Here is a 22,809-nt window from a genome sequence, read left to right on the forward strand (position 1 = left end):
CAGTCTCTTTTTTTTCTTTTCTCCCATTTTCCTTTTCCCTTTTTTCTTTCTCCTTTTTTCATTTTCTGTCTTTCCCGGTTTTTTTTGAGTGGGTGGGAATGGGAGGGGGACAAATATCACATGTATGTTGATTTACCTGGAAGATATTGATATATTCTGTAACAGTCAGTGATGTTATCTCCTTGTTTATTGATGAAAAACAAAAAATAATCTATTCCTGCCCTAGAAGTATATTTCTATATTGACTGAATTAATAAGAAAATACCAGAGTTCATTCAAAAATTAATTATTATTCAAATTGGGAATCACACAGTGTGTGTGTGTGTATAAAATTTGTAGACCCTACAACCTAAAAAAAAATCCCTAGGCAATGTGTGAGAGATGAATAATGTATTTATCTCTCTATTACACTACTGTATTACATAGCTACAGTTCTTCATGTTAAATGATATATTTTATAAAATGAGTACTTACAGCATGTTGAATGGTGTATGATTTTGCTACTCAGATGAATCATTTTTAAAGATATAAAAATGTTGTTAAACACTCATGACACCAGATTTCTGCAATTTCTCCATCAGTTTAGAATCTCCTTTTTATCGTCAACACGACTACTGAGGTGATGAACATTCTGGATTATTTCAATTGTTGCATCCTGATTCTTCTCAGGTATTTAGTTTAAAAATGAATTACAGCAGTCTATATCAATGCGCTATTACAAAATGTCTTAAGCACCAACAAAATAGCCAATCAGGCACAAGAAAGAATGGAAATAAATACTGTATAGGAACATGATTACTCAGAAAACATAATAGTGAGGACATTGTATGTACTGGTCTTGCACATTTTTTTTAAACAAAGTAAGGGAAAGCAACAATCGCACATACAAGTTCTCAATCAACATAAAAATGCAAGACTTTTTTGGGCTGAGATAAGTCAATGAACTTCAACTTGTAGACAAATCCTGACCAAAATCACCTGCAACTAGCACTGAAATTAAGGAATAGAACGGGTAGTGTTTTTCCCCCCAAAATAGATTAAGATATCATTAATTGTGATCAAATGTTTAACAAGAGACATTTAAAAATTAAACCTGTGAGCCTGATTGTAACAACTGTTTCAAAAGCGTCTTTGCCATAAGATATGAAAACGATATACAATTGCATCTGACATCTTTTCCCAATGGAAAAGGTAGGGAATTTTGAGACCCAAGATCAAAGTTCCCAGTGAAGGGGGAGGGGAGAGTGCTATTATTTTCAATAGAGTGGACCAAGGCTCACCTCCACCCCACCAAAATTCATCTCGACCGCACCAACAACAGCTACCACAGGGGTAGGAAAAACGCATTTGCCAAATTGAGTTTGATTAGTAAACATAACAACGATTTTTAAACAAATAGCCCAGCAGCAGAGAGAGGAGGGTCTGATGATTGAGGCGGCCTGCAGCCCACGGGAGACTGAGCCACCATCTCCGAGCGAACTACCCAACTCGGCATGGGCTCGCACTCGAAAGTTCATGAAGGTATTTTCACCTGGTTACCCCCCCCCCCCCCCACGAAAGGTTCTTCCCCAACCCCCCCGAAAGGTTCTCCCCACGCACTCGTCCGCGTTAGAAAGGCGCCCGGCGATGGTGTAGGAGGTTGGCGGCGGGGCAGGCCTTGCTGCCTCCAGGGCCGGAGGTCCAGCGATGCCACAGCCCCTTCCCACCCGCTCCTTCGAGCGACTGTGTGAAAATAACGCCCGGCCTTCCCCGGCCACGACCGCCGGAGGCCTGCCTCTCAGCCTACGGCCTGTCGCCCGCCGACCCCAACGCTGACGGGCAGCTTCGGCTCACCTTCCAGCAGCAGGCTTCTCTTTCCCGCCATTTTCCTCAGTCAGTTACGGCCTCGGCCGGGACCCAACCCGGAGCAGCAGCCGCCCATGTCAGGCTGGGCCGGAACCCCTCACCCTACACCGGGCCAGGGGGGCCTACGGGAGACCCGAGCGCAACCCAAGGCCCCACCCGGTGGAGGCGAGCTGTAACTACGAGTGGTCCAACCGTCCGTCCTTCCGCCCCGAAAACAAAAGGCCGTGCGGCTGAGACGCGGCCGAGCTGCTCCCGACGCGGCCCGGGCTGCCAGCGGTGCGCGCACCCCCACTCCGCGGCGTCGGCGGGTGCTGTAGGGCGGTGCAGCTTTCCACCCGGAGGGGGAGGGGAGGGGGGGGGGGTGATCAGGGCTGCAGGTGAGAGCCCTGATTCTCCGCTCAGGTCGCAGCCCCCCAACGTCCCCAGACCACTCACTGCGACTGCTGCAGCCGCCCGCACCCATCTGCGAGTTCCCTGCTTCCACCTTCCACTTGTTGGTCCATTTTTGAGCTGCAAATCCCCCTCCCTTGCTTACCTACCAAGGGTATGGGCCGAAAATCTTTCTCTCTGTGGTCTCGGGTGACCCTCTTTCCCTTTTTTAAAAACAATGACTTGACATGAAAGGGTCAAGGGAGCAAAAATCAAGTCACCTCGACCTCCCCTTTCACACTGCAGGTTTGCCAGCTGAAGTGCATAATAAGTGCTGCAGAGCAACGTGCATGAAACCCAGCCAAACATTTTCCAAAACACTAAGTCCTTCTATAAGTTCTGGAACTAATTTCATTTTCCATCTACAATACAATTTTTTTTTGGTAAACTTCCTGCAGTGAAGGAAGAAACAAATTCTCCTGTGGCTTTATCTCAGAAAGCATCCACCAACTCCACTCCATTCTGGCAAGTGTGGCTGGCGGCTGTGGTCTCTTGTTGATCCTTCCATTGCCATTTGAATCTTGCAACTAAAGTCATAACAATAGCAGAGATAGAGAGGCAACCTAGCAACGACGATGATAACAGACCAACCGATAAGAAAAAAAAATAATCCATCACTCAAAGTACCCGAACACCCAATGCCCAAGGCAGAAGAATTGTTCCAACCACTAAACGGAGGGCAAAAATTCAAAAAACTAGATTTGTCACAACTATATCAACAGATCGAATTGGACAAAAATGTCACAAGCCAAAACTAACCCATGGAAATGGCCATCCAAACCTTGGCATCGAATTCATGTAGACTTCGTTGGACCATTCATGGGTGAGACTTTCCTAATAGCTGTGGATGCACACTCCAAATGGCCAGTAGTTTCACAGCTGAAAAATACCAATGCAGATCCCACGATTGACTGTCTATGACCTATCTTTTCCACGTGAATTAGTTACGGACAATGGGCCTCAATTTACATCAGAACATTTTTTTAAATTTATGTGCGACAACAATATCAGACATATTTTGTCTGCACCCTATCACCCAAGTACTAATGGGGAAGCAGGATATTTTGTACAAACATTGAAAAATGCAATGAAAACCATGAAACTTCTAAATGCCTCCTGGACACACAAAATTGCAGATTTCTTACTGGGATACAGAAACATGCTGCATTCTACCACAAAATGCACCGGAGCAGAACTAATGTTTGGCTGCAATCTGCAGTCCAGGCTGTCCACAGTTCATCCAGATCTGGGTCACCAATTGCAGAAAACAGCATCACCATAAGCCTCACCAAGAATATTGGAAGTGGACGAGAGAGTTCTGGTACAAGATTATAGGCAATATAAAGCCCCATGGGTGGTAGGAGTAATCTTACAAAAATTGAGCCCCTGCTCATACTCTGTTCTAGTGGGGGATAGATTGTGAAAGCGACGTTAACCAATGACGAGCATTGACTGACACTAAGGTCCATGAACTGCCTCATGAACTGGAGGAGGTGGAACCAGACCTGCCATGACCTGCCCCAACCATCCCACCCCTCAGACCAAGTGGGGGGGGGGCAGAGACAGTCACGGAGCTAAGGTGCCCAGTGAAGGGTCCAGTAACTGAGACATGCAGCCTGGAGGGCAGCAAAGATGGACAGTCGCCACTGAAGGTCAGCGAAGGTGGGCAGACACCGCTAACTCGGCTGCCGACCCGACTATCTACGGGTCCCAAGCAAAGACCGGCCTGAATGCTTTAAGGACTATGTGCCCTGATTATTATTAAATACTTTCCCTTTTATAATTATAATTACTCATGAGATGTATTCTAATTCTCACTTGTAGTCCTGGGCCTGAAGGGGCCCAGTCAGCATTTAATGCACTGGTTGGGGTTGGGGGGGGGAAAGAGTGTTGTTCATAAGCCTGTCCTCTGCTGGACATCATGATGCCCATGTCATGATGTCAGCCTTCCATATTTTGTGTGTCAGTAACCATGTTAGTCAATTAGAAGTAAAGGATGAGAAAGCATCACATCTCAGTCTTAATTGTGTGAGTGCATACACAACACCCTGTCCCAAGATTCTTCTTAAATCCACATTTAAATTTGTACAATTATAAGAAATAGGGAAAAATCAGACCACCTCACCCTTTGCCCTGATGTTATTCAGGAAAGTGGTTGATCTTCTGTCCTTGTGCCACTTTTAACATCTTCACCATATCATTTGAAATCCTTAATATTCAGACATTTTTCTCTTCTTACTTTGATTTGAATGAACACAACAATTCAACCTCCACAGCCAACCAGGGTAGCAAATTCCAAAGGCTCACCCCCCTCTGAATTAAGAATTTTCTCCCATCGTTGGTCCTAAGACTACACCTTTTTCTGAAACTATGCCCCTGATCCTTGACACCTCACCCAGTCCAGTAGTGGAGAGGGTCAAGAACTTCAAATTCCTGGATAACAACATCTCTGAGGATCTGAGATGCAATCACAGAGAAGGCTCGCCAGTGGCTATTCTTTGTGAGGTGTCTGAGGAGATTTGGTATGTCACCGAAGACTCTCATAAACTTCTACAGGTGTTCTGTGGAAAGCATTCTGGCTGGTTGCATCACTGCCTGGTTTGGAAGTGCCAGCTCCAAAGAGAAGAATAAACTCCAGAGGGCTGTTAACTCTGCCTGCGACATCACAGGCACCAGACTTCACTCCATCGAGGATATCTACATGAGGTGGTGTCTTAAAAAAGCAGCCTCTATCCTCAAAGACCCCCACCACCTAGGCCATGACCTCTTCACTCTGTTACCATCGGGGAAAAGATACAGAAAACTAAAGATGACCACTCAATGGCATAAGGACAGTTTCTTCCCTGCTACCATCAGATTCCTGAATAATTAATGAGCCAAAGACGCTGCCTTACTTTTTGTGCACTATTATTTTTTTTATAGTAATGTAAAATGGTTATAATATGAACATTTGCTCTATGAAGCAAAATATTGAATTTCATGACTTGTTCATGACAATAAATTCTAATTCTGAAACATCATCCATCCAAATTGTCCAGCTCAATGTAAATTTCAGGGAGATCACCTTTCATTCTTCTGAATTCTAGAGATCATAGACCCAGTCCACTCAGTTTATCATAGCATGATGAATTTCCCATCTCTGAAATCAGTCTAGAAAATCTGGAAAAGAAAAGTTAACAACAGGGCAAAGAAAAACTTAATGGAAGGAGAAATAGACTTCAAGGAGGGAGAATTGGGGAGAATAAATTGTGCAATTTACCACCCAGACTGCAATTTCCTTAACTTTAATTAGGATGCTCCACTTGAAAGATTTTTGTTTTTTCTTTCTTACCCCTTTCACTTTCAAATTAGAAATATTGAATAAAATAACTAATTATTCCATTAAAATGTCCTTTTAATTTTACAACAAACCTTCTCTCAGGGCAGATTTGCAAACCTAGAACCTAAACAAGAAGTAGCAAATACACAGAGGCTAAAAATAAGATGAACACAGACTTCTGAAGATTTATTGGATTAACAGAGATTACCATAGAAAAGGGAGGGTCAGGATTTAAAACAAAATATATGATAATTTAGAGTCTCTAATGGAACAAGGAGTCAGTGTATGTCAATAAACACAGATGTGATGAGTGAGGAGGAGCAGATGAGGTCAAGGAAATGAGAAGCAGAGGTTTTGTCAATAAGAGTGGTGGTCATTTGGAAACCTAGATTAATGGGTGACAATAGACAGGCAATGGCTAGTGTTTCCAACAAATGTACTTTCTTAAGGCACAAACACACAAACTTGATCTGACTGTGGATTGTAGGAGAAAGTAAAGGACAATACCTATAACATTGCCAAATAAAATAAACGAGCTTTTTAGAGAGCAGCTAAGGAGGACCAAGAAATTGATAAAGAAAATAGAATATATGAGTAGACTAGTAAGAAACCTAATAACAGATTGTAAGGCATTAAAAAAAGGCTCGTAGGGACAGATGCAAGTTCATTACAGTGAATGTAAAAACTAGTTTTCAAGCTTTCTTACCTGTTGACAATGAAATGGATTGTTACTTCTTGATGGAATCCAAGCAAAATCCCAATTGAGGCAAACTGTTTAACATTATAAGATGCTCTGAGTCACATTTCTCGAAGCTATAAGACAATATAACATACTACTGTCTGGAGCTGCTGAGCTTCACAGTATCAGCCACAGCTCACTTGCAGGTAATAGGCAGAAGATCAAGAGTTCAGAACCTCTCCAAAAGCACAAATATAAACATTTCTGTTTATCTTCCAATGATGGTGCTTTTTTGTTAGAGGTGCCATCTTTTGGATGAGACATTATAGCTGGGTCCATTTGCTCTCTCGGATGTCCATGTGATCTGCTGCCTGAGTGGCCCTTTCTACCTATAAGCCTTGAAAGTGAGTAACGTAAGAAGTAGTAGACCATTTGCTCATTGAGCCTGCTCTGCTATTTAATAAGGTCATGGTTACTTTGGCCGTGGACTCAGAGTCACCTCCCTGCCTTTTCCCCCCATAACCCTAAATTCCTCCACTTTGCAAAACCCTATCTGTTTTAAATATGTCTGCCTGATGGAACAATTTCTGTCCAGATGTATCACTTTCTTACTTAATTTAGCTTCAAGCCTTTTCCTGACTACAGATGTTAAACTAACTGCCTATAGTTATCTTCCTTTTCCCTACATCCATTGTTAAATAGTGACATGGCATTCATTGTCTTTGAATCTGCCAAGACCTGCCCAGAGTCTAGATAATTTTATTAAATACTATAACTTGCACCATTTCTTTCAATACCCAGGATGCATTCCATCAGGACCAGGGTATTTGCCTAACTTTACTCCAACTATTGCTCAGCACTACTTTTCTCGTGATAGCAATTATATAGAGGTCCTCACCTCCCATCACATTATAACATCTTTGTCATATTAGAAGTGTCCTGGAATATGAAGAGTGACACAAAATAGTCATTCAATGCCTCATCCATTTCTGCATTACCAAATATTAATTTTCCTTTCTCATCTTCCAAGGGATTTGCATTCACTGTAGCCACTCTTTTCCTCTGAATATAATTTTCAAAGCTTTTACTGGAGCATCTTTTGCAGTCTGTTTTCATATTTTGTGCTAGTTTTCTTTTCTAATCTGCCTTTCTATTGCTTGCTTAGTGATTCTCTGTTGCTTTTTTAAGTTTTCCCTTTTTTCTGGTTTCCCAGTCTTCTTGGTGACTTTGAACGCATGAGCTTTCAGTTTAATGCCTTCCTTTATTTCCTTAGTTCTGCAAGGCTTTCTCTATCCATCATTACTGCCTTTGTTCTTAACAGGATTATACTTTGGCAAAGGACTGTTCCTGAACTATCCCACCATGTAAACTGTGTTCTCATGAAATCCGAAAGTCTGCAGATGCTGTGATTGTCGTAAAAACAGAAATGCCGAAGGAAATCTGCAGGTCTCGCAACATCCATGGGAAGTAAAGATATATAATTGATGTTTTGGGCCTTTGGATGCTGCAAGACCTGCTAAATCCAGCACTTCTGTTTTATCCCATCTAAGCTATTCAATTTCTCCTTCATTCCTTTGTAGTGTTCTTTGTTTAAGCATAATACACTGGTTTAGATCGAAGCCTCCCATTTGTCTGAGAAATTCAGGCAATATCATGATCACACTTTCTTTTTTTGTAATTCTTTATTTATCGCACTATATATCAGCCAATATATTTACAGATGCATCTCTTTAAATATTCACAGTGACATTTTCTCTTTTTTTTCCCCATCCCTCCCTTCCCCCTTCCCACCCCCTCCAAAAACAGTAAATATTGAACATATAAAATACAATAAAACAATATATTTATACAAAAGGAATACAAACTAAAAAGACATATCATCTACTTATACATATTAAATCTGATCATGTTTATCTTCCTATCATTTTAGGAGGTGGTGGTCTGAGGCCTGCTCTTTCTGTTATGTTCCATATATTGTTCCCAGGTTTTTCCAAACATTGTAACTTTGTCTTTTAAATTATATGTGATTTTTTTTCCCAGTGGGATACACTTAAACTTGGTTATATATTCCGTTAATGTTTATAGTCATATAGTCCAATGTGGCCATCTTAGATCTCCATCCCTTTTTTCCATTACGGTTTTTTAAGTTTTCCCTTTTAATCTCAATATATGACAACGCACTTAAGACATGAAATACCCCAACAATCCCCACAAGCAATAACCCTTTAACCCCAAATGAACCTCCCCTCCTTGGATTGCCCCTTGTCTCTTGACGACAACCATAACTCCCCTTTCTATTCGGTTTGCGAACTTACTCGCAAGCATCAACCGATTTCGCAGTGACCATTATTCTCCCATCCCCAGCCCCCCCAGAGAACACTACTTTCCTATACATATAACAAAGTTCTCTCTTTTTATCCCCCTTCTTCCCCTTCTCTTATCCATCTTTAAATCTTTATATATACATTATCTTTACTTTATATTTTTACATATTTTTGTACATTTTCTTGCCGGTCTTCCTTCTTGTCACCCCTCCTCCTCTCTTCCCCTGTCCTGCAAATGTTCAACAAATTCTTGGGCTTTCTTTGGGTCTGAGAACAGTCTATTCCGTTCCCCAGGAATAAATACTTTGAGTACTGCTGGATGTCTTAATATAAAGTTATAACCTTTCTTCCATAAGATTGTTTTCGCCGTGTTAAATTCCTTCCTCTTCTTTAAAAGTTCAAAGCTTATGTCCGGGTAAAAAAAATATTTTTTGTCCCTTGTATTCCAATGGCTTATTGTCTTCTCTAACCTTCTTTCTTCCCTGCTCCAGTATGTTTTCTCTTGTCGTATATCTTAGAAGTTTTACCAATATGGATCTCGGTTTTTGATGTGGTGGCAGTTTTGGTACTAATGCTCTATGTGCCCTTTCGATTCTATTTCTTCATGTGAATCTGTCGTTCCCAACACCTTTGGGATCCATCCTTTTATAAATTCCTTCATATCTGACCCTTCTTTGCCTTCTTTCAGGCCCACTATTTTTATGTTGTTTCGCCTACTGTAGTTTTCCAATACATCAATTTTTTGTGACAATAAATCTTGTGTCTCTTTAATTTTTTTTTGCTCTCTTCCAACTTCCCTCTTAAATCATTTATCTCCATATCTATAGCATCTTTTCATTCCTCCACATTTTCTACTCTTTTCCCTATTTCAGTTATGACCAACTCTAAGCTTTGCATTCTGTCTTCAGCTCTTTTCATTTTTCTTTTGATTGAACTAAATTCTAATGATCGCCATTCTTTTAATGACCTAATTTGTTCTTCAAAAAAGGCTTTATCTAAATTTTGTCCTTTAATTTACCTTCTTCTTTCCTTTGAAATTCTTGGTCCTCTTCCTCCTCTTCTTTTGTGTCTGTATCTATGTTTGTGTCATCTTCTTCTCTTCTCTGTATCTGTGTATCTTCATCCTTCTCTGATGAGCTGCTTCTGCATCCTTGCTGGGTCTCCAGCTGCTGTGTATCCTGCTGTTGGGCCTCCTGCTGCAGGTCGACCCGTTGTTGGTCCTCCCGCTGCAGGACGACCCGCTGCTGGGCCTCCTGCCGCTGGTCAGCCCCCTGCCGGTCGCCCCGTTGCCGCTCACCCTCTTCCAGCCCTTCATTCTCTTTTTCACCACTCTTCTTCTTTCTTGCTTACTTCCCCCAGCCGAACGCCCCGATACTGGGCGTCGCTCAGCTGGCCGCTCCGCAGCTGGCTGCTCCTCAGCTGAGTCCCCCTCCTGCTGGCGTTAACCTTGTCTTTTACTTGTGCACTGCGTACCTCTTCTTGGCTCTGAGAGCCATTTTTGAAGTCCACTGGTCAGGAGGATACCGCTCCTCTGGGGACTCACCAACATTGGAGATCGGCTGCTCCTCTCCACGGTGGCTCTCTGCTCTGACGTGCAGGTAAGTCCTTCTTTCTTCTCCCATGATTTTCCTTCTTCCCCTTTCTCTTTTATTCTTACTTTTTCTCTTTTGGGTGCCACCTTCTGTCTCTTCTCTGTAACTTTATCTTTCTCTTCCTGTATTTTATGTTTATTGAGCTCTGTTTTTTCAAACTTTTTTTTCTTTTCTCTGGAGAGGGCTGGTTCCACTCGACCAGCCACTACTCCATCATGTGACTCCTCCTATGATCACACTTTCCAAGAAGATCTCTTTTCACAAGATCATTAATTTTACCGGTCTCATTGTACAGGAATAGACCTAAGGCAGAATGATCCTTTGTAGTTTCAGTAACATGCTGTTCAAGAAAGATATCACAGGTACATTCAATGAAGTCTCTTTAAGACTGCCTCAATCATCCTGATTTGCCCAATCTATGTGTTTTGACTGTGGAGTACATTGCAACTGACCCACATCTTTGTTAAAAGTCACCTGATGGTAATCTGGCATGAAACCTCTGAGTGACTTTGACTTACTATTTGTGCAGATACAGAAGCTAAAAAGCAAACTTTTGCTAGATTGAGATCAACAAACTCAATGCACATGGGGAATTAACTATTGTGTGTGGACTTTTAGAACACAAGGTAGTGCCTTCACCCACTTGGTCATCAATAATGTAAATCAAATAATTTCTCAAAATATTTTTCAGTATTTATTCTGAGTTTAAATATCTATTTATTCCCTGGATTTATATAACAAAGCATTAAGCACATTTCTACCATCAATAATTGATTAATTTTATCATTTTGAAATCTATGGCTTCATGTCTGCAGGCAATTAACGAATCTGACATTTTGAAATCTATCTCATTAATTTCGGAGATAAATCAGAACACTTAACCACATAATGAAGCTATTTCTAACTTTACCTAAAATAAAGAATTGTAATGTATATAAAGTAAAACGTGCACAAAAGTAATTTTAAATTTGTATATACATTTTGAAATTTTTATTCAGTGGCAGCTCTGCCTTTTATAGTCAGCTCAGCCACGTCACCACCAGGGTGTGGCTTGAACAGGCCGGCTGCCGATTAGTTACTCGGATGCCCAGGCCCCAATTGGGCCCCCTGTGATCCATTGGCAGTGATTGGCCAGTTTCAACACTCTGCCAGTGGCCTATGGAAACGGGTGTTTCAGTCCACATGATTCTATGCCAGTCGCTATGTTCGACGGCCTTTTCCTGTGTCAGCCCGAGGCACAGGCTCTGGGCCACTAAATGACCCGCCCCCAGAACCAGCAATTGGGGCACTATTTTTAGGAGGCCAACCCCTGCACCGTGGGATCGGGTAAGTGATGAGCTGGTCAAAGTCCAAGTAGGCTGGTTTCAACTAGTCGAGAGTGAAAGTCTCTTCCCTGCCACCAATGTCCGAAACACAGGTGGAGATGTTATGTCTGATGACACGGTATGGCTCCTCGTAAGGCCACTATATAGTGGTGGTCAGTGAGTCTCACACCGAACAAACACGTATTTACAGTCAGTAAAGTTCTTTGGGACATAAATGCAGGGTTGGCCATGGGGTCTAGGTTTAGCAGGAGCCAGGGTGCCTAGGGACTCACATAGTCGGGAAAATTTGGTCGCCGGGGGCTCCCCTAAATCCTCAGGTGCCGTCACAAATTCGCCCGATATAACTAGACTAACTTGGAGAGGATGCCTCGAGGTCCTCCTTGGGTGCAGTGCAGATGCCTTAGGGAGTTAGGTCCAGTAAGTCATGCCATTAAGGCTGCCTTAAGGTGTCTGTGGAACCTCTCAATCAACCCGTTGGCCTGTGGGTGATACACCATGGTATGGTGGAGTTGGATCCCCAGAGCATGGGCTAAGGTGGTTCACAGACTGGAAGTGAATTTGGCCCCCCCGATAAATGTAAGGTGTTCGAGGACTCCGAAATGTGCTACCCAAGTGTTGAGTAAAGCCTGTACGCATGCTTCTCTGGAAGCCTCTGATAGTGGCACCACCTCTGGCCATCTGGTCATCTGGTTGACCACTGTGAGAAGGTAACGTGCACCTCTGGATATGGGTAGAGGCTCCCAGAATGTCAATGTGCACGTGACTGAAGCGGCAACATGCTGGCTTGAATGTCTGTGGTGGAGCTTTGATATGAGTCTGGATTTTGGATGACTGGCACTGAGTACAAGTCCTGGCCCACAAGGCAATCTCTTTGTGGAGGCTGTGCCAGACATACTTGTTTGCCACCATTTTGACTGTAATCCTGATGGTGGGGTGAGCCAAATTGTGGACCGAATTGAAAATCCACCTCTTCCATGCAGCTGGATTGACAGGGCAAGGTTTACACAAGCAACATGTGATCACCAGGGGTGATCTGGATGTCTTCCAGTTGTAAGCCAGTGAGTGCTGTCCAGTGTGCCAGAATGTCAGGGTCTGCTTGCTGCGCATCAGCCAGGGCCACGTAGTCCATGCCAGGGGTAAGGTCATGCACCGCCAAGATACCAGACAGGATAGGGCATCAGCCACCACATTGGATTTGCCATGTGTTCAATGTCTGCTGTAAATTCGGAAATGTAGGACAGGCGCCACTGTTGCCTGGCTGACCACAGATCTGACACCTTACTGAAGGTGAAGGTAAGGCTTTTGTGGTCCATGTAAATTTTGAACTTCCTGCCCTCCAGGAAGTAACAAAAATGCTGAATTGCCCGGTATAAGGCTAACAGTTCTCTATCAAAGGCACTGTACTTGAGCTCTGGTGGCCTGAGGTGTTTACTGAAAAAGGCCAGCAGTTGCCATTGTCCATTCACCAGTTGCTCAAGTACACCCCCGACCTCTGTGCTGGAGGTGTCTGTCGTGAGGGTGGTTGGGGCACCTGTCCTGGGGTGCACAAGGAGGGTGGTGTTGGCTAGGGTGTTTTTGATGGCCTGGAAGGCCTCCGTTTCCTCCTGGATCTATCATGATGCAGGCCACTGCAGGTATGAAGCGGCAATAAAAGTTGATCATACCTGCAAACTCTTGTAGTCCCTTCACTGTTGATAGCACGGGGAAAGAGCAAATAGCATCCACCTTAGTGAGTAACAGTTTGGCTCCATGGTGGTCGATACAATGGCCCAGGAAGTCAATAGTCTCTTGGCCAAACTGACACTTGGTCGGGTTGATGGTTTGGCTGAAATCACTCAGCCTAGAGAATGATTGTTTTAAGTGGGTGGCTTGCTCGATGTGGGTGTGACTGGCGATTAAAATGGTGTCGAGGTAGACGAAGGCAAAATGTAGATCCTTGCCCACTGCTTCCATCAGCCTCTGGAAAGTCTGAGTGACATTTTTTAACTCGAAGGGCATGCGGAGAAATTCAAACAATCCAAAGGGGGTTATGATGGTGGTTTTTGGGATGTCTTTGGGGTGTACTGGGATCTGGTGCTAGCCCCTGATGAGGTCCACCTTAGAGAATATCCGTGCCCCTTGCAGGTTAGAGGTAAAGTCTTGGATATGGGGCATGGGATATCTATCCGATGTGGTGGCCTTGTTGAGGTGGCGGTAGTCTCCGCTTGGCCTCCAACCACCCGCTGCTATTGGGACCATGTAGAGAGGGAGGCCCAAGGACTATTGGAGTGCCACACAATCCCGAGTTCCTCCATCTTTTTGAACTCGTCCCTGGATAGGTTGAATTTTTCAGTAATTCCCTGGATAGGTTGAAGTCCTCTGTAACGACTTGGTGCCTCACCCCATATTTGGGTTCTGCCGTGTGGAAGTCAGGCATGGTGAAGGAGGGGAATTCTGCTAGGACCCAAGCTAATTCATTGTCGGGAGTACCCACTGAGTGCAGGTGGGGGCTGGCGAGTTTCGTGCCCTTGAGCGAGTGTGACTGAAATGTCCAGGTGTGGACCAGTCGGCGTCTCTTGATATCCACCAGGAGTGAGTTGGCCCACAGGAAATCTGCACCCAGTAATGGTTGTTGCACAGCCGCCACCATAAACTTCCAAGTGAATTGTCTGTCCCCGAAGGATAGGGGAATGTTGCAGGTGCTGAATGTTCGGATGTTGGAGCTGTTTTCCACCCACTTTGCCACAGCAGGTCTCCAGGCTGGTCGGGGGAATGATGCTGTATTGTGCCCCAGTGTCCCACCAAGAAACATATGCATGACAAGGAGTTTTGAATGTGTAGCGGGCTATGCAGTTGGCTGGTCATCGCAGCCATTAACGATCGTCGGCCTGCAATACATTTCCTGGCCACTGGCAATGCAATTTTAAGAAACTCTAATTGATATTTGGACAGCCTCATTTTAGGTCTTACATCCACAATATTTCTTAAAGGAAGCAAATCTTGACTTAGAGGCAATTGTTTCCCAATGATTTGATTTAATAAAGCTCTTAAATTTCCCCATAAGAGTTTCAATTTGGAACATGACCAGGTGGAATGTAAAAAAAGTACCCGTTTCTTCCTCGCATCTAAAACATATATCAGAAAAATTAGAGTTTAATTTATGTAATCTTTGTGAGGTAAGTTTCCTTTTTACAGCGAAAACATCTGTCTGATACTGTTGGGTCCCATTTATTTAACTTTTGAGGTGTGATGTATAGCCTGTGTATCCAGTTATATTGTATCATGCGTAACCTCGTGTTTATTGTATTTCTCATAGTTCTGGAGCATAGCTTCTCCCATGTTTCATTCTTTATCTTTATGTTTAGATCTTGTTCCCATTTTTGTTTAGGTTTACTGTTTGTTTCCTCATTCTCCTTTTCTTGCAGTTTGATGTACGTGTTTGTTACAAACTTCTTAATTATCATTGTGTCTGTAATCACATATTCAAAATTGCTTCCTTCTGGTAACCTCAGACTGTTTCCCAATTTGTCCTTCAAGTAGGTTTTCAGTTGGTAGTATGCAAACATTGTATCGTGAGTTATATTATATTTATCCTTCATTTGTTCAAAGGATAATAATTTATTTCCCGAAAAACAATTTTCTATTCTTTTGATCCCTTTTCTCTCCCATTCTCTAAAGGAAAGGTTATCTATTGTGAAAGGGATTAACTGATTTTGCGTCAATATTAGTTTTGGTAGTTGGTAGTTTGTTTTATTCCTTTCTACATGTATCTTCTTCCAAATGTTGAGCAGATGATGCAATACCGGTGAATTCCTACGTTGCACCAATTTTTCATCCCATTTATATAGTATATATTCAGGTATCTTCTCCCCTATTTTATCTAGTTCTAATCTGGTCCAATCTGGTTTTCCCCTTGTTTGATAAAAATCTAATAGGTATCTTAATTGTGCGGCTCTATAATAATTCTTAAAGTTTGGTAGTTGTAAGCCTCCTTGTTTGTACCATTCTGTTAATTTATCTAGTGCTATCCTTGGTTTCCCCCCTTTCCATAAGAATTTCCTTATTATTTTCTTTAACTCCTTGAAGAATTTCTCTGTTAGGTGTATTGGTAATGACTGAAATAGGTATTGTATCCTTGGGAAAATATTCATTTTAATACAGTTTATCCTTCCTATCAGTGTTAGTGGTAAGTCTTTCCAATGCTCTAAGTCATCTTGTAATTTTTTCATTAATGGATGGTAATTGAGTTTATATAGATGGCCGAGGTTTTTATTTAGTTGTATACCTAGGTATCACATTGCTTGTGTTTGCCATCTAAATGGCGATTCTTTCTTAAACTTTGTGAAATCCGCATTATTCATTGGCATTTCTTCACTTTTATTTGCGTTGATCTTGTACCCTGATTCTTCTCCATATTCCTTAAATTTCCTCTGTAATTCTTTTATTGATATTTCTGGTTCTGTTAAGTATATTATAACGTCATCTGCAATTAGACTGATTTTATATTCCTTCTCTTTTATTTTTATCCCTTTTATTTTATTTTCTGTTCTTATCAGTTCTGCTAGTGCTTCTATAGCTAACGCGAACAGTGAGGGAGCTAGTGGACATCCCTGCCTTTTTGATCTGCTTAAGTTAAATTGTTTTGATATATATCCATTTACTGTCACTTTCGCCAATGGCCTCTTATATAATGCTTTAATCCAATTAATATATTTCTCTGGTATGCTGAATTTTTGTAGTACTTTGAATAAATAATTCCATTCTACTCTGTCAAAGGCCTTCTCTGCGTCTAAAGCAACCGCTACTGTTGGAGTTTTATTTCCTTCTACTGCATGTATTAAGTTAATAAATTTACAGATATTGTCCGTTGTTCGTCTTTTTTTAATAAATCCAGTTTGGTCTAGATTTACTATTTTTGGTACATAGTTGGCCAATCTGTTTGCTAATAGTTTAGCTATTATCTTATAATCTGTGTTAAGTAAAGATATTGGTCTATATGACGCTGGTGCAAGTGGATCTTTCCCTGTCTTTGGTATTACTGTAATTATTGCTGTTTTGCATGAATCTGGTATGCTTTGTGTTTTATCAATCTGGTTGATTACTTCCAGAAGGGGAGGAATTAATAAGTCTTTAAATGTTTTATAGAATTCTATTGGGAATCCATCCTCTCCTGGTGTTTTATTGTTCGGTAGTTTTTTTAATATCTCCTGTAATTCTTCTATTTCAAATGGTTTTATTAATTTATTTTGCTCCTCTGTTTGTAATTTCGGTAGTTCAATTTTAGTTAGAAATTCATCTATTTTGTCTTCTTTCCCTTCATTTTCAGTTCGATATAGTTGCTCGAAGAATTCCCTGAAGTTTTCATTGATCTCTGTTGGATTATATGTAATTTGTTTGTCCTTTCTCCTTAATGCCAATACCATTCTTTTAATTTGTTCTGTCTTAAGCTGCCGCGCTAGAATTTTGTGCGTTTTTTCTCCTAGCTCATAATATTTCTGTTTTGTCTTCATTATGTTCTTCTCCACCTTATATGTTTGTAGTGTTTCATATTTTATTTTTTTATTTGCCAATTCTCTTCTTTTAGTTATATCTTCCTTTATTGATAATTCTTTTTCTATATTTGTTATTTCCCTTTCCAACTGTTCTGTTTCCCGATTGTAGTCCTTCTTCATCTTAGTTACATAACTTATTATTTGCCCTCTGATGAATGCTTTCATTGCGTCCCATAGTATAAACTTATCTTTCACTGATTCCGTATTTATTTCAAAGTACATTTTAATTTATCGTTCAATGAATTCTCTAAAATCCTGTCTTTTAAGTAGCATGGAGTTTAATCTCCATCTATACATTCTTGGTGGGATGTCCTCTAGCTCTATGGCCAATTACAGGGGTGAGTGGTCCGATAATAGTCTAGCTTTATATTTTGTTTTCCTAACTCTCCCTTGAATGTGGACTGATAACAGGAATAGATCTATCCTTGAGTATGTTTTATGTCTACCCGAATAATATGAATATTCCTTTTCCTTTGGGTGTTGTTTCCTCCATATATCCAAAAGTTGCATTTCTTGCATCGATTTAATTATAAATTTGGTTACTTTGTTCTTTCTGTTAGTTTTTTTTTCCAGTTTTATCCATGTTTGAGTCCAAATTAAGGTTAAAATCCCCTCCTATTAGTATGTTCCCTTGTGTATCTGCTATCTTCAAAAAGATATCTTGCATAACTTTTTGATCTTCTTCATTAGGTGAAAATACATTGAGTAAATTCCAAAATTCTGAATATATCTGACATTTTATCATTACATATCTCCCTGCTGGATCTATTATTTCCTCTTCTATTTTGATTGGTACATTTTTATTGATTAATATAGCTACTCCTCTGGCTTTTGAATTATATGTTGCTGCTGTTACTTGTCCTATCCAATCTCTCTTTAATTTCTTGTGTTCCACTTCAGTTAGATGTGTTTCTTGTACAAATGCTATATCAATTTTTTCTTTTTTCAGTAAATTTAATAGTTTCTTCCTTTTGATTTGGTTATGTATTCCATTAACATTTAAAGTCATATAGTTCAACATAGTAATTTCATACTTTGTTTATCTTTCCTTTCCATTTCCTCATCACCACCTTCCCTTCTTATCCATTTCTGTTTTCTTTTTTTGAACACATTATAAGACAACATTTCTAAAACATAAAATATTTCCACTATTCTCATATCTAAAATTCCTTTAACCCCAATAGTCCCTCCCCTTTCTGAGTTGCCCTTTGTCCCTTGTCGGGCAACCACATCTCCCCTCTCCATTTGGATTTGCGAATCCGCTGGCAAGCGTCAACTGATTTCACAGTGACTGTAATTCTTCCCCATCCAGCTCCCCCAGAAAAGATTTTAATCTTCATATATAACAAAGGTCACTCTCTTAATTCCCTCCTTACTTCCTTTCTTCCCTTTCTTTCTCTTGTTAGTTCTTACCTATACTCTATTTTTTATATATACACATATATATATATATATATACATACACACATATACATATATATATATATATATATATATATACATACACATATATATACCTACATACACACATATACATATAGTTTGTTGTCATTTTTGTTGTTGTTACATCTCTTAATCTCTCTGTCTGTTTTTAAGTTGTTCTGCAAATTTTTGTGCTTCTTACGGATCCGAGAATAGTTTGTTTTTCTGCCCTGGAATAACTATTTTAAGTACCGCTGGGTATTTTAACATAAATTTATAACCTTTTTTCCAAAGGGTCATTTTTGCTGCATTGAACTCCTTCCTCTTCTTCAGGAGTTCAAAACTTGTATCTGGATAGAAAAAAAATATTTGAACCTTGTATTCCAGTGGTTTTTTGTCTTCTCTTTTTTTTTCATTGCCTTTTCCATATATTTTCTCTTGTTGTGTATCTTAGGAATTTTACTAGAATGGATCTTGTTTTTTGTTGTGGTTGTGGTTTAGGGGCTAATGTTCTGTGTGCCCTTTCTATTTCCATTTCTTCCTGTAATTCTGATCTTCCTAGGACCCTGGGGATCCATTCTTTTATAAATTCTTTCATATTTTTGCCTTCTTCATCTTCCTTAAGGCCCACTATCTTTATATTGTTTCTTCTATTATAATTTTCCATTATATCTATCTTCTGAGCTAACAGCTCCTGTGTCTCTTTAACTTTTTTATCAGATTCTTCTAATTTCTTTTTTAAGTCATCTACTTCCATTTCTTTGGCTGTTTCTCGTTCTTCCACCTTGTCTACTCTTTTTCCTATATCTGTCATGATCATCTCTAATCTATTCACTTTTTCTTCTGTACTTTTTATTCTTCTTTTTATTTCAGTGAATTCTTGTGACTGCCATTCTTTTACTGTTTCCATATATTCTTTAAAAAAATATATATCCATGTACTTGCTCTTCCCTTCATCTTCCATTTCTCTGTGTTCTTCCTCCTCTTCTTCTGAGTCCACTCCAGGATCTGTGTCCTTTACCTCTGTCTCTTCTGGTTTTCTTGTTGGGTTGTTTGTTTTATTTTGTTGGGTATTTTTGGTCTTCTTATTTTTATTAGAAGTGTCTTGGTATTGGTCTTCTTCCTCTGGGTTGGTCATCTGTTGTTTCTTTGATTTCTTATTTTTACTCTCTTCCTTCTTGTTCTTGTTATTTTCTATGTTTTCCTCTTGCTGTTGTGTTGTAGTTGTCTGTTTCAGCTGTGGAGATCTACTCCTCAGCTGGTCCCCCCTCCCGTCAGTGTTATTTTTGTCTTGCGCATTGCGCATGTGCAAGGATTCGCGTATGTGCGGTTGAGCACTTTTGTTTGGCTCCGTGAGCCATTTTTGTACTCCCGAGTTCGGGTCTTCGACTGACCTCAGGGAGCGGGCTTCTCTCTCCAAGGCGGGCCTCCTCGTACCGGTAAGGCCTTCACCTTCTTCTTCCGACGTCCTTCCTTCTTCTTTTCTTCCCGTTGTTTTTGGTTTTTCTTTCTTCGATGCCATTTTCTCCACACTTTTACGTTCACTTTGTTATGGTTTTTATGTTTGTGCCTTTGTTTTTTCTCTATCTTTTTTTAACTTTTCTGGAGAGGGCTGGAGTTCCCCCTACCGGCCACTACTCCATCATGTGACTCCTCCCAAGAGGGACATAGTTAAAAGTTTAGGGGATTGATCATTTTTGCAAAATTTCAAAAGGTTGAGTATCAAGCACGAGTTCGATCGAATCATTCACCTTTAATTTTGTCAATTTTGTTGGAAGAAGAACAAAATATAGGTTATAGGTGGAGGTTAAAGACAACTCTACTGAAGAAAAAAGAATTTTGTGACTTTATGAGAAAACAGTTAAATTACCTGTGTTGATGAAGATGAAAAATTAGAATTATCTAATACTTTTTCTGAAATAGAAGTCTTTGAATCCTTGATCCCATAACAGAATAATAAAACACCAGGTCAAGATGGTTTTTCACCAGAATTTTATAAAGAATTTGAAGAGTTATTAGTACATGTATTAATGGGGGTGCTAGACCAAATGAAAGAGGTACATGATCTACCAGGCTCTTTTAAAAATAACATTAACAACAGTTATTCCAAAGAAAGGAAAGGATTATTTACAACCTTCTTCATACAGATCTACATCATTATTGAATAGGGATTATAAAATTGTATCAAAATTATTAGCTAATTGGTTAGTCAAATTTTTACCAAAATTAATAAATATGGATCAAACTGGTTTTATTAAAAATAGAAGAGTGGCAAATAATATAGTTAAATTTTAAAGTTTGATAAATGTAGCACAAAATGGAAAGATACCAGCAGTAGTGGTTGTATCTTTGCAGAGAAACCATTTGATAGATTGGAATGGGATTTTTTATTTAAAGTACTTAATGCTTTTGGGATTCCAAATACTTTTGTAAATTGGATAAAAGTGTTATATGATTAACCAAAAGCAAAAGTGGTTATGAATAGACAAATATCAAAACCTTTTTTGTTAGGAAGGTCCTCTAGACAAGGTTGTCCATTGTCCTTTTTTAAAGGTAGGTAGTATCAGACCTGATGCATTTCACAATGGTTTCTTTCTAAAATGGTTCACACAGGTCCTTCCTCCTTTTGCTCCTGAATGTTGGATTGCTCATGTAAATAGTCCCACTGACTTGGAATTTCTTGGTTCAGTGCGAATGACCTGACCAGAGCTGCTTTTAAAGACGGGTCATTCACATGCCAGTTAAGAAGGCTTACAAAATCTTTGAAGTGTACTCAAAGTGGGGGGCTTGGCAAGATGGCTTAGGGAACAGACGTGCCTTCCAGACCTCTCCTGACTCTGATTTATTGTTTTGTCTTTAAGTGCCCGTTAAAGTTCTTTTAAAAGTTTATAAATAATAAGAGGTGCTGGATCAGTGCCTAGTGGTTTATATGCAAAAAAAAAGGTAAAAAGAAAACATCAACAGACTGTTAAAAAACTACATTTACTTAAATTGTCTGGGCATGCTTGTTTACAAGAAGCCAGGACTCAGCATAGAATGGATCTAGAAGAAGACGTACAGAATTCGGCATTGAAACTCCGTTTTATACCGGTAAGGCTCTCTGAAGGTCGCATTCAGCAGCTTTCAGAACAAAGGGTTGGCCGGGTGCCAGTATTTCACACAAGGGCCACTGTGAGTGCTGTTACTGAGACTTTGACAGTTGAATCAGCTGGGGCGCCACCAGCTGGAGAGTTAAAGAGCTGTCATTCGACTGCTACAGTGGTGGCGCTGTAAAATGCATCTTCAATTACAATGGTTTTTCCAGACATCGATTCAGTGAAGATGATTAAAGAGATTTGGCTTAAAGATAACCCTGATCTTCAGTCTCCTGGCATTGCTGGGGGGACTTTGAGAGGGATTTTTATACGAAGTCAAACTGCTAGAAAAGATACTAAATTAAGGGAAGGGACAGAAGATCCCGTGGTCTCTAAGGAACAGCAAGACCCCATTATGCCTGAATCTACTTCTGTTGAAATGTCTGTTAAGGATCTTGAAGATAAGATGTATTCTGTATTGAGTCAGTTAGCTAATTTTGTGAACCCGTTTATTTCCAAGATTAATGCGATGGCAGAAGCCATTAATGGAGCTTTTAAGCTTGAAACCATTGAAAGATTTGAAATGTGTGATCAAGGTTTAGTCGATGTACAGGATCAACTGCAAGATGAAAATAGAATAATTGAAACATTGCAGATCCAAAATAAAAATTTAGCAAAAAAGGTTGATTATTTGGAGAATCAATCTAGACGGAACAACGTGAAAATTGTTGGTTTGCCAGAAGGCATAGAAGGACCAGATCCAAGAAAATTTTTTACTGAATGGATTCCACGAGTGTTAGGACAGGATAAATTCCCTGAAGGTTTAATATTGGAACGTGCTCATAGAGTTTTAAGAAGAAAATCATTTTCAGGTCAGAATCCAAGACCTGTTCTGATCCGTTGTTTAAACTATTGTGACAGAGAGACAATTTTACGTACGGCTATTAGAAATGCCCAGCAAAATAGATCTCCTTTGATGGTTCAGAATAATCCTGTTTTCTTCTATCAAGATTTGAGTCAAGAAATTATGTTTCAACGACGCGAATTTAATTCTGTGAAAGAACGGTTGTGGAAAAAAAGACATAAGGCAACATTCAGGTATTCTGCGGTACTGAAGATTTTTCAGGATGGAAATCAGCCAAAGTTCTTTGACAATCCTAACGAGGTTATGGACTTTGCTCAGTCTCTACCAATCATGCATTTTCAGGAATGATGTAGTCCTTTAAGGTCTTCAAAAAGAGTAGAGATGTAAGGTGGGATCCAGATTTT

General features: G+C 40.2%; 2 protein-coding genes across 4 annotated transcripts in view; one reads left to right on the forward strand and one right to left on the reverse strand.

Moving 5' to 3' along the window:
- senp6a (SUMO specific peptidase 6a) overlaps window positions 1-2,151 on the reverse strand; it is a 194,197-nt gene extending 192,046 nt beyond the window's left edge. The window contains exon 1 of one of the 2 annotated variants that reach the window (XM_069932103.1): window positions 1,834-2,151. In XM_069932103.1, coding sequence (XP_069788204.1) covers window positions 1,834-1,864 — 31 coding nt within the window. In that variant the 5' untranslated portion in view covers window positions 1,865-2,151. The remainder of the gene's footprint in view (window positions 1-1,833) is intronic. The other variant, XM_069932104.1, reaches the window with a different exon arrangement.
- LOC138760869 (zinc finger protein 271-like) overlaps window positions 1,257-22,809 on the forward strand; it is a 45,344-nt gene continuing 23,791 nt past the window's right edge. For both annotated transcript variants that reach the window (XM_069932111.1, XM_069932113.1), the window contains exon 1: window positions 1,257-1,521. In XM_069932111.1, coding sequence (XP_069788212.1) covers window positions 1,426-1,521 — 96 coding nt within the window. In that variant the 5' untranslated portion in view covers window positions 1,257-1,425. The remainder of the gene's footprint in view (window positions 1,522-22,809) is intronic.

The sequence above is a fragment of the Narcine bancroftii genome, chromosome 4 (assembly GCF_036971445.1).
Source record: "Narcine bancroftii isolate sNarBan1 chromosome 4, sNarBan1.hap1, whole genome shotgun sequence".
Lineage (NCBI taxonomy): Eukaryota > Metazoa > Chordata > Chondrichthyes > Torpediniformes > Narcinidae > Narcine > Narcine bancroftii.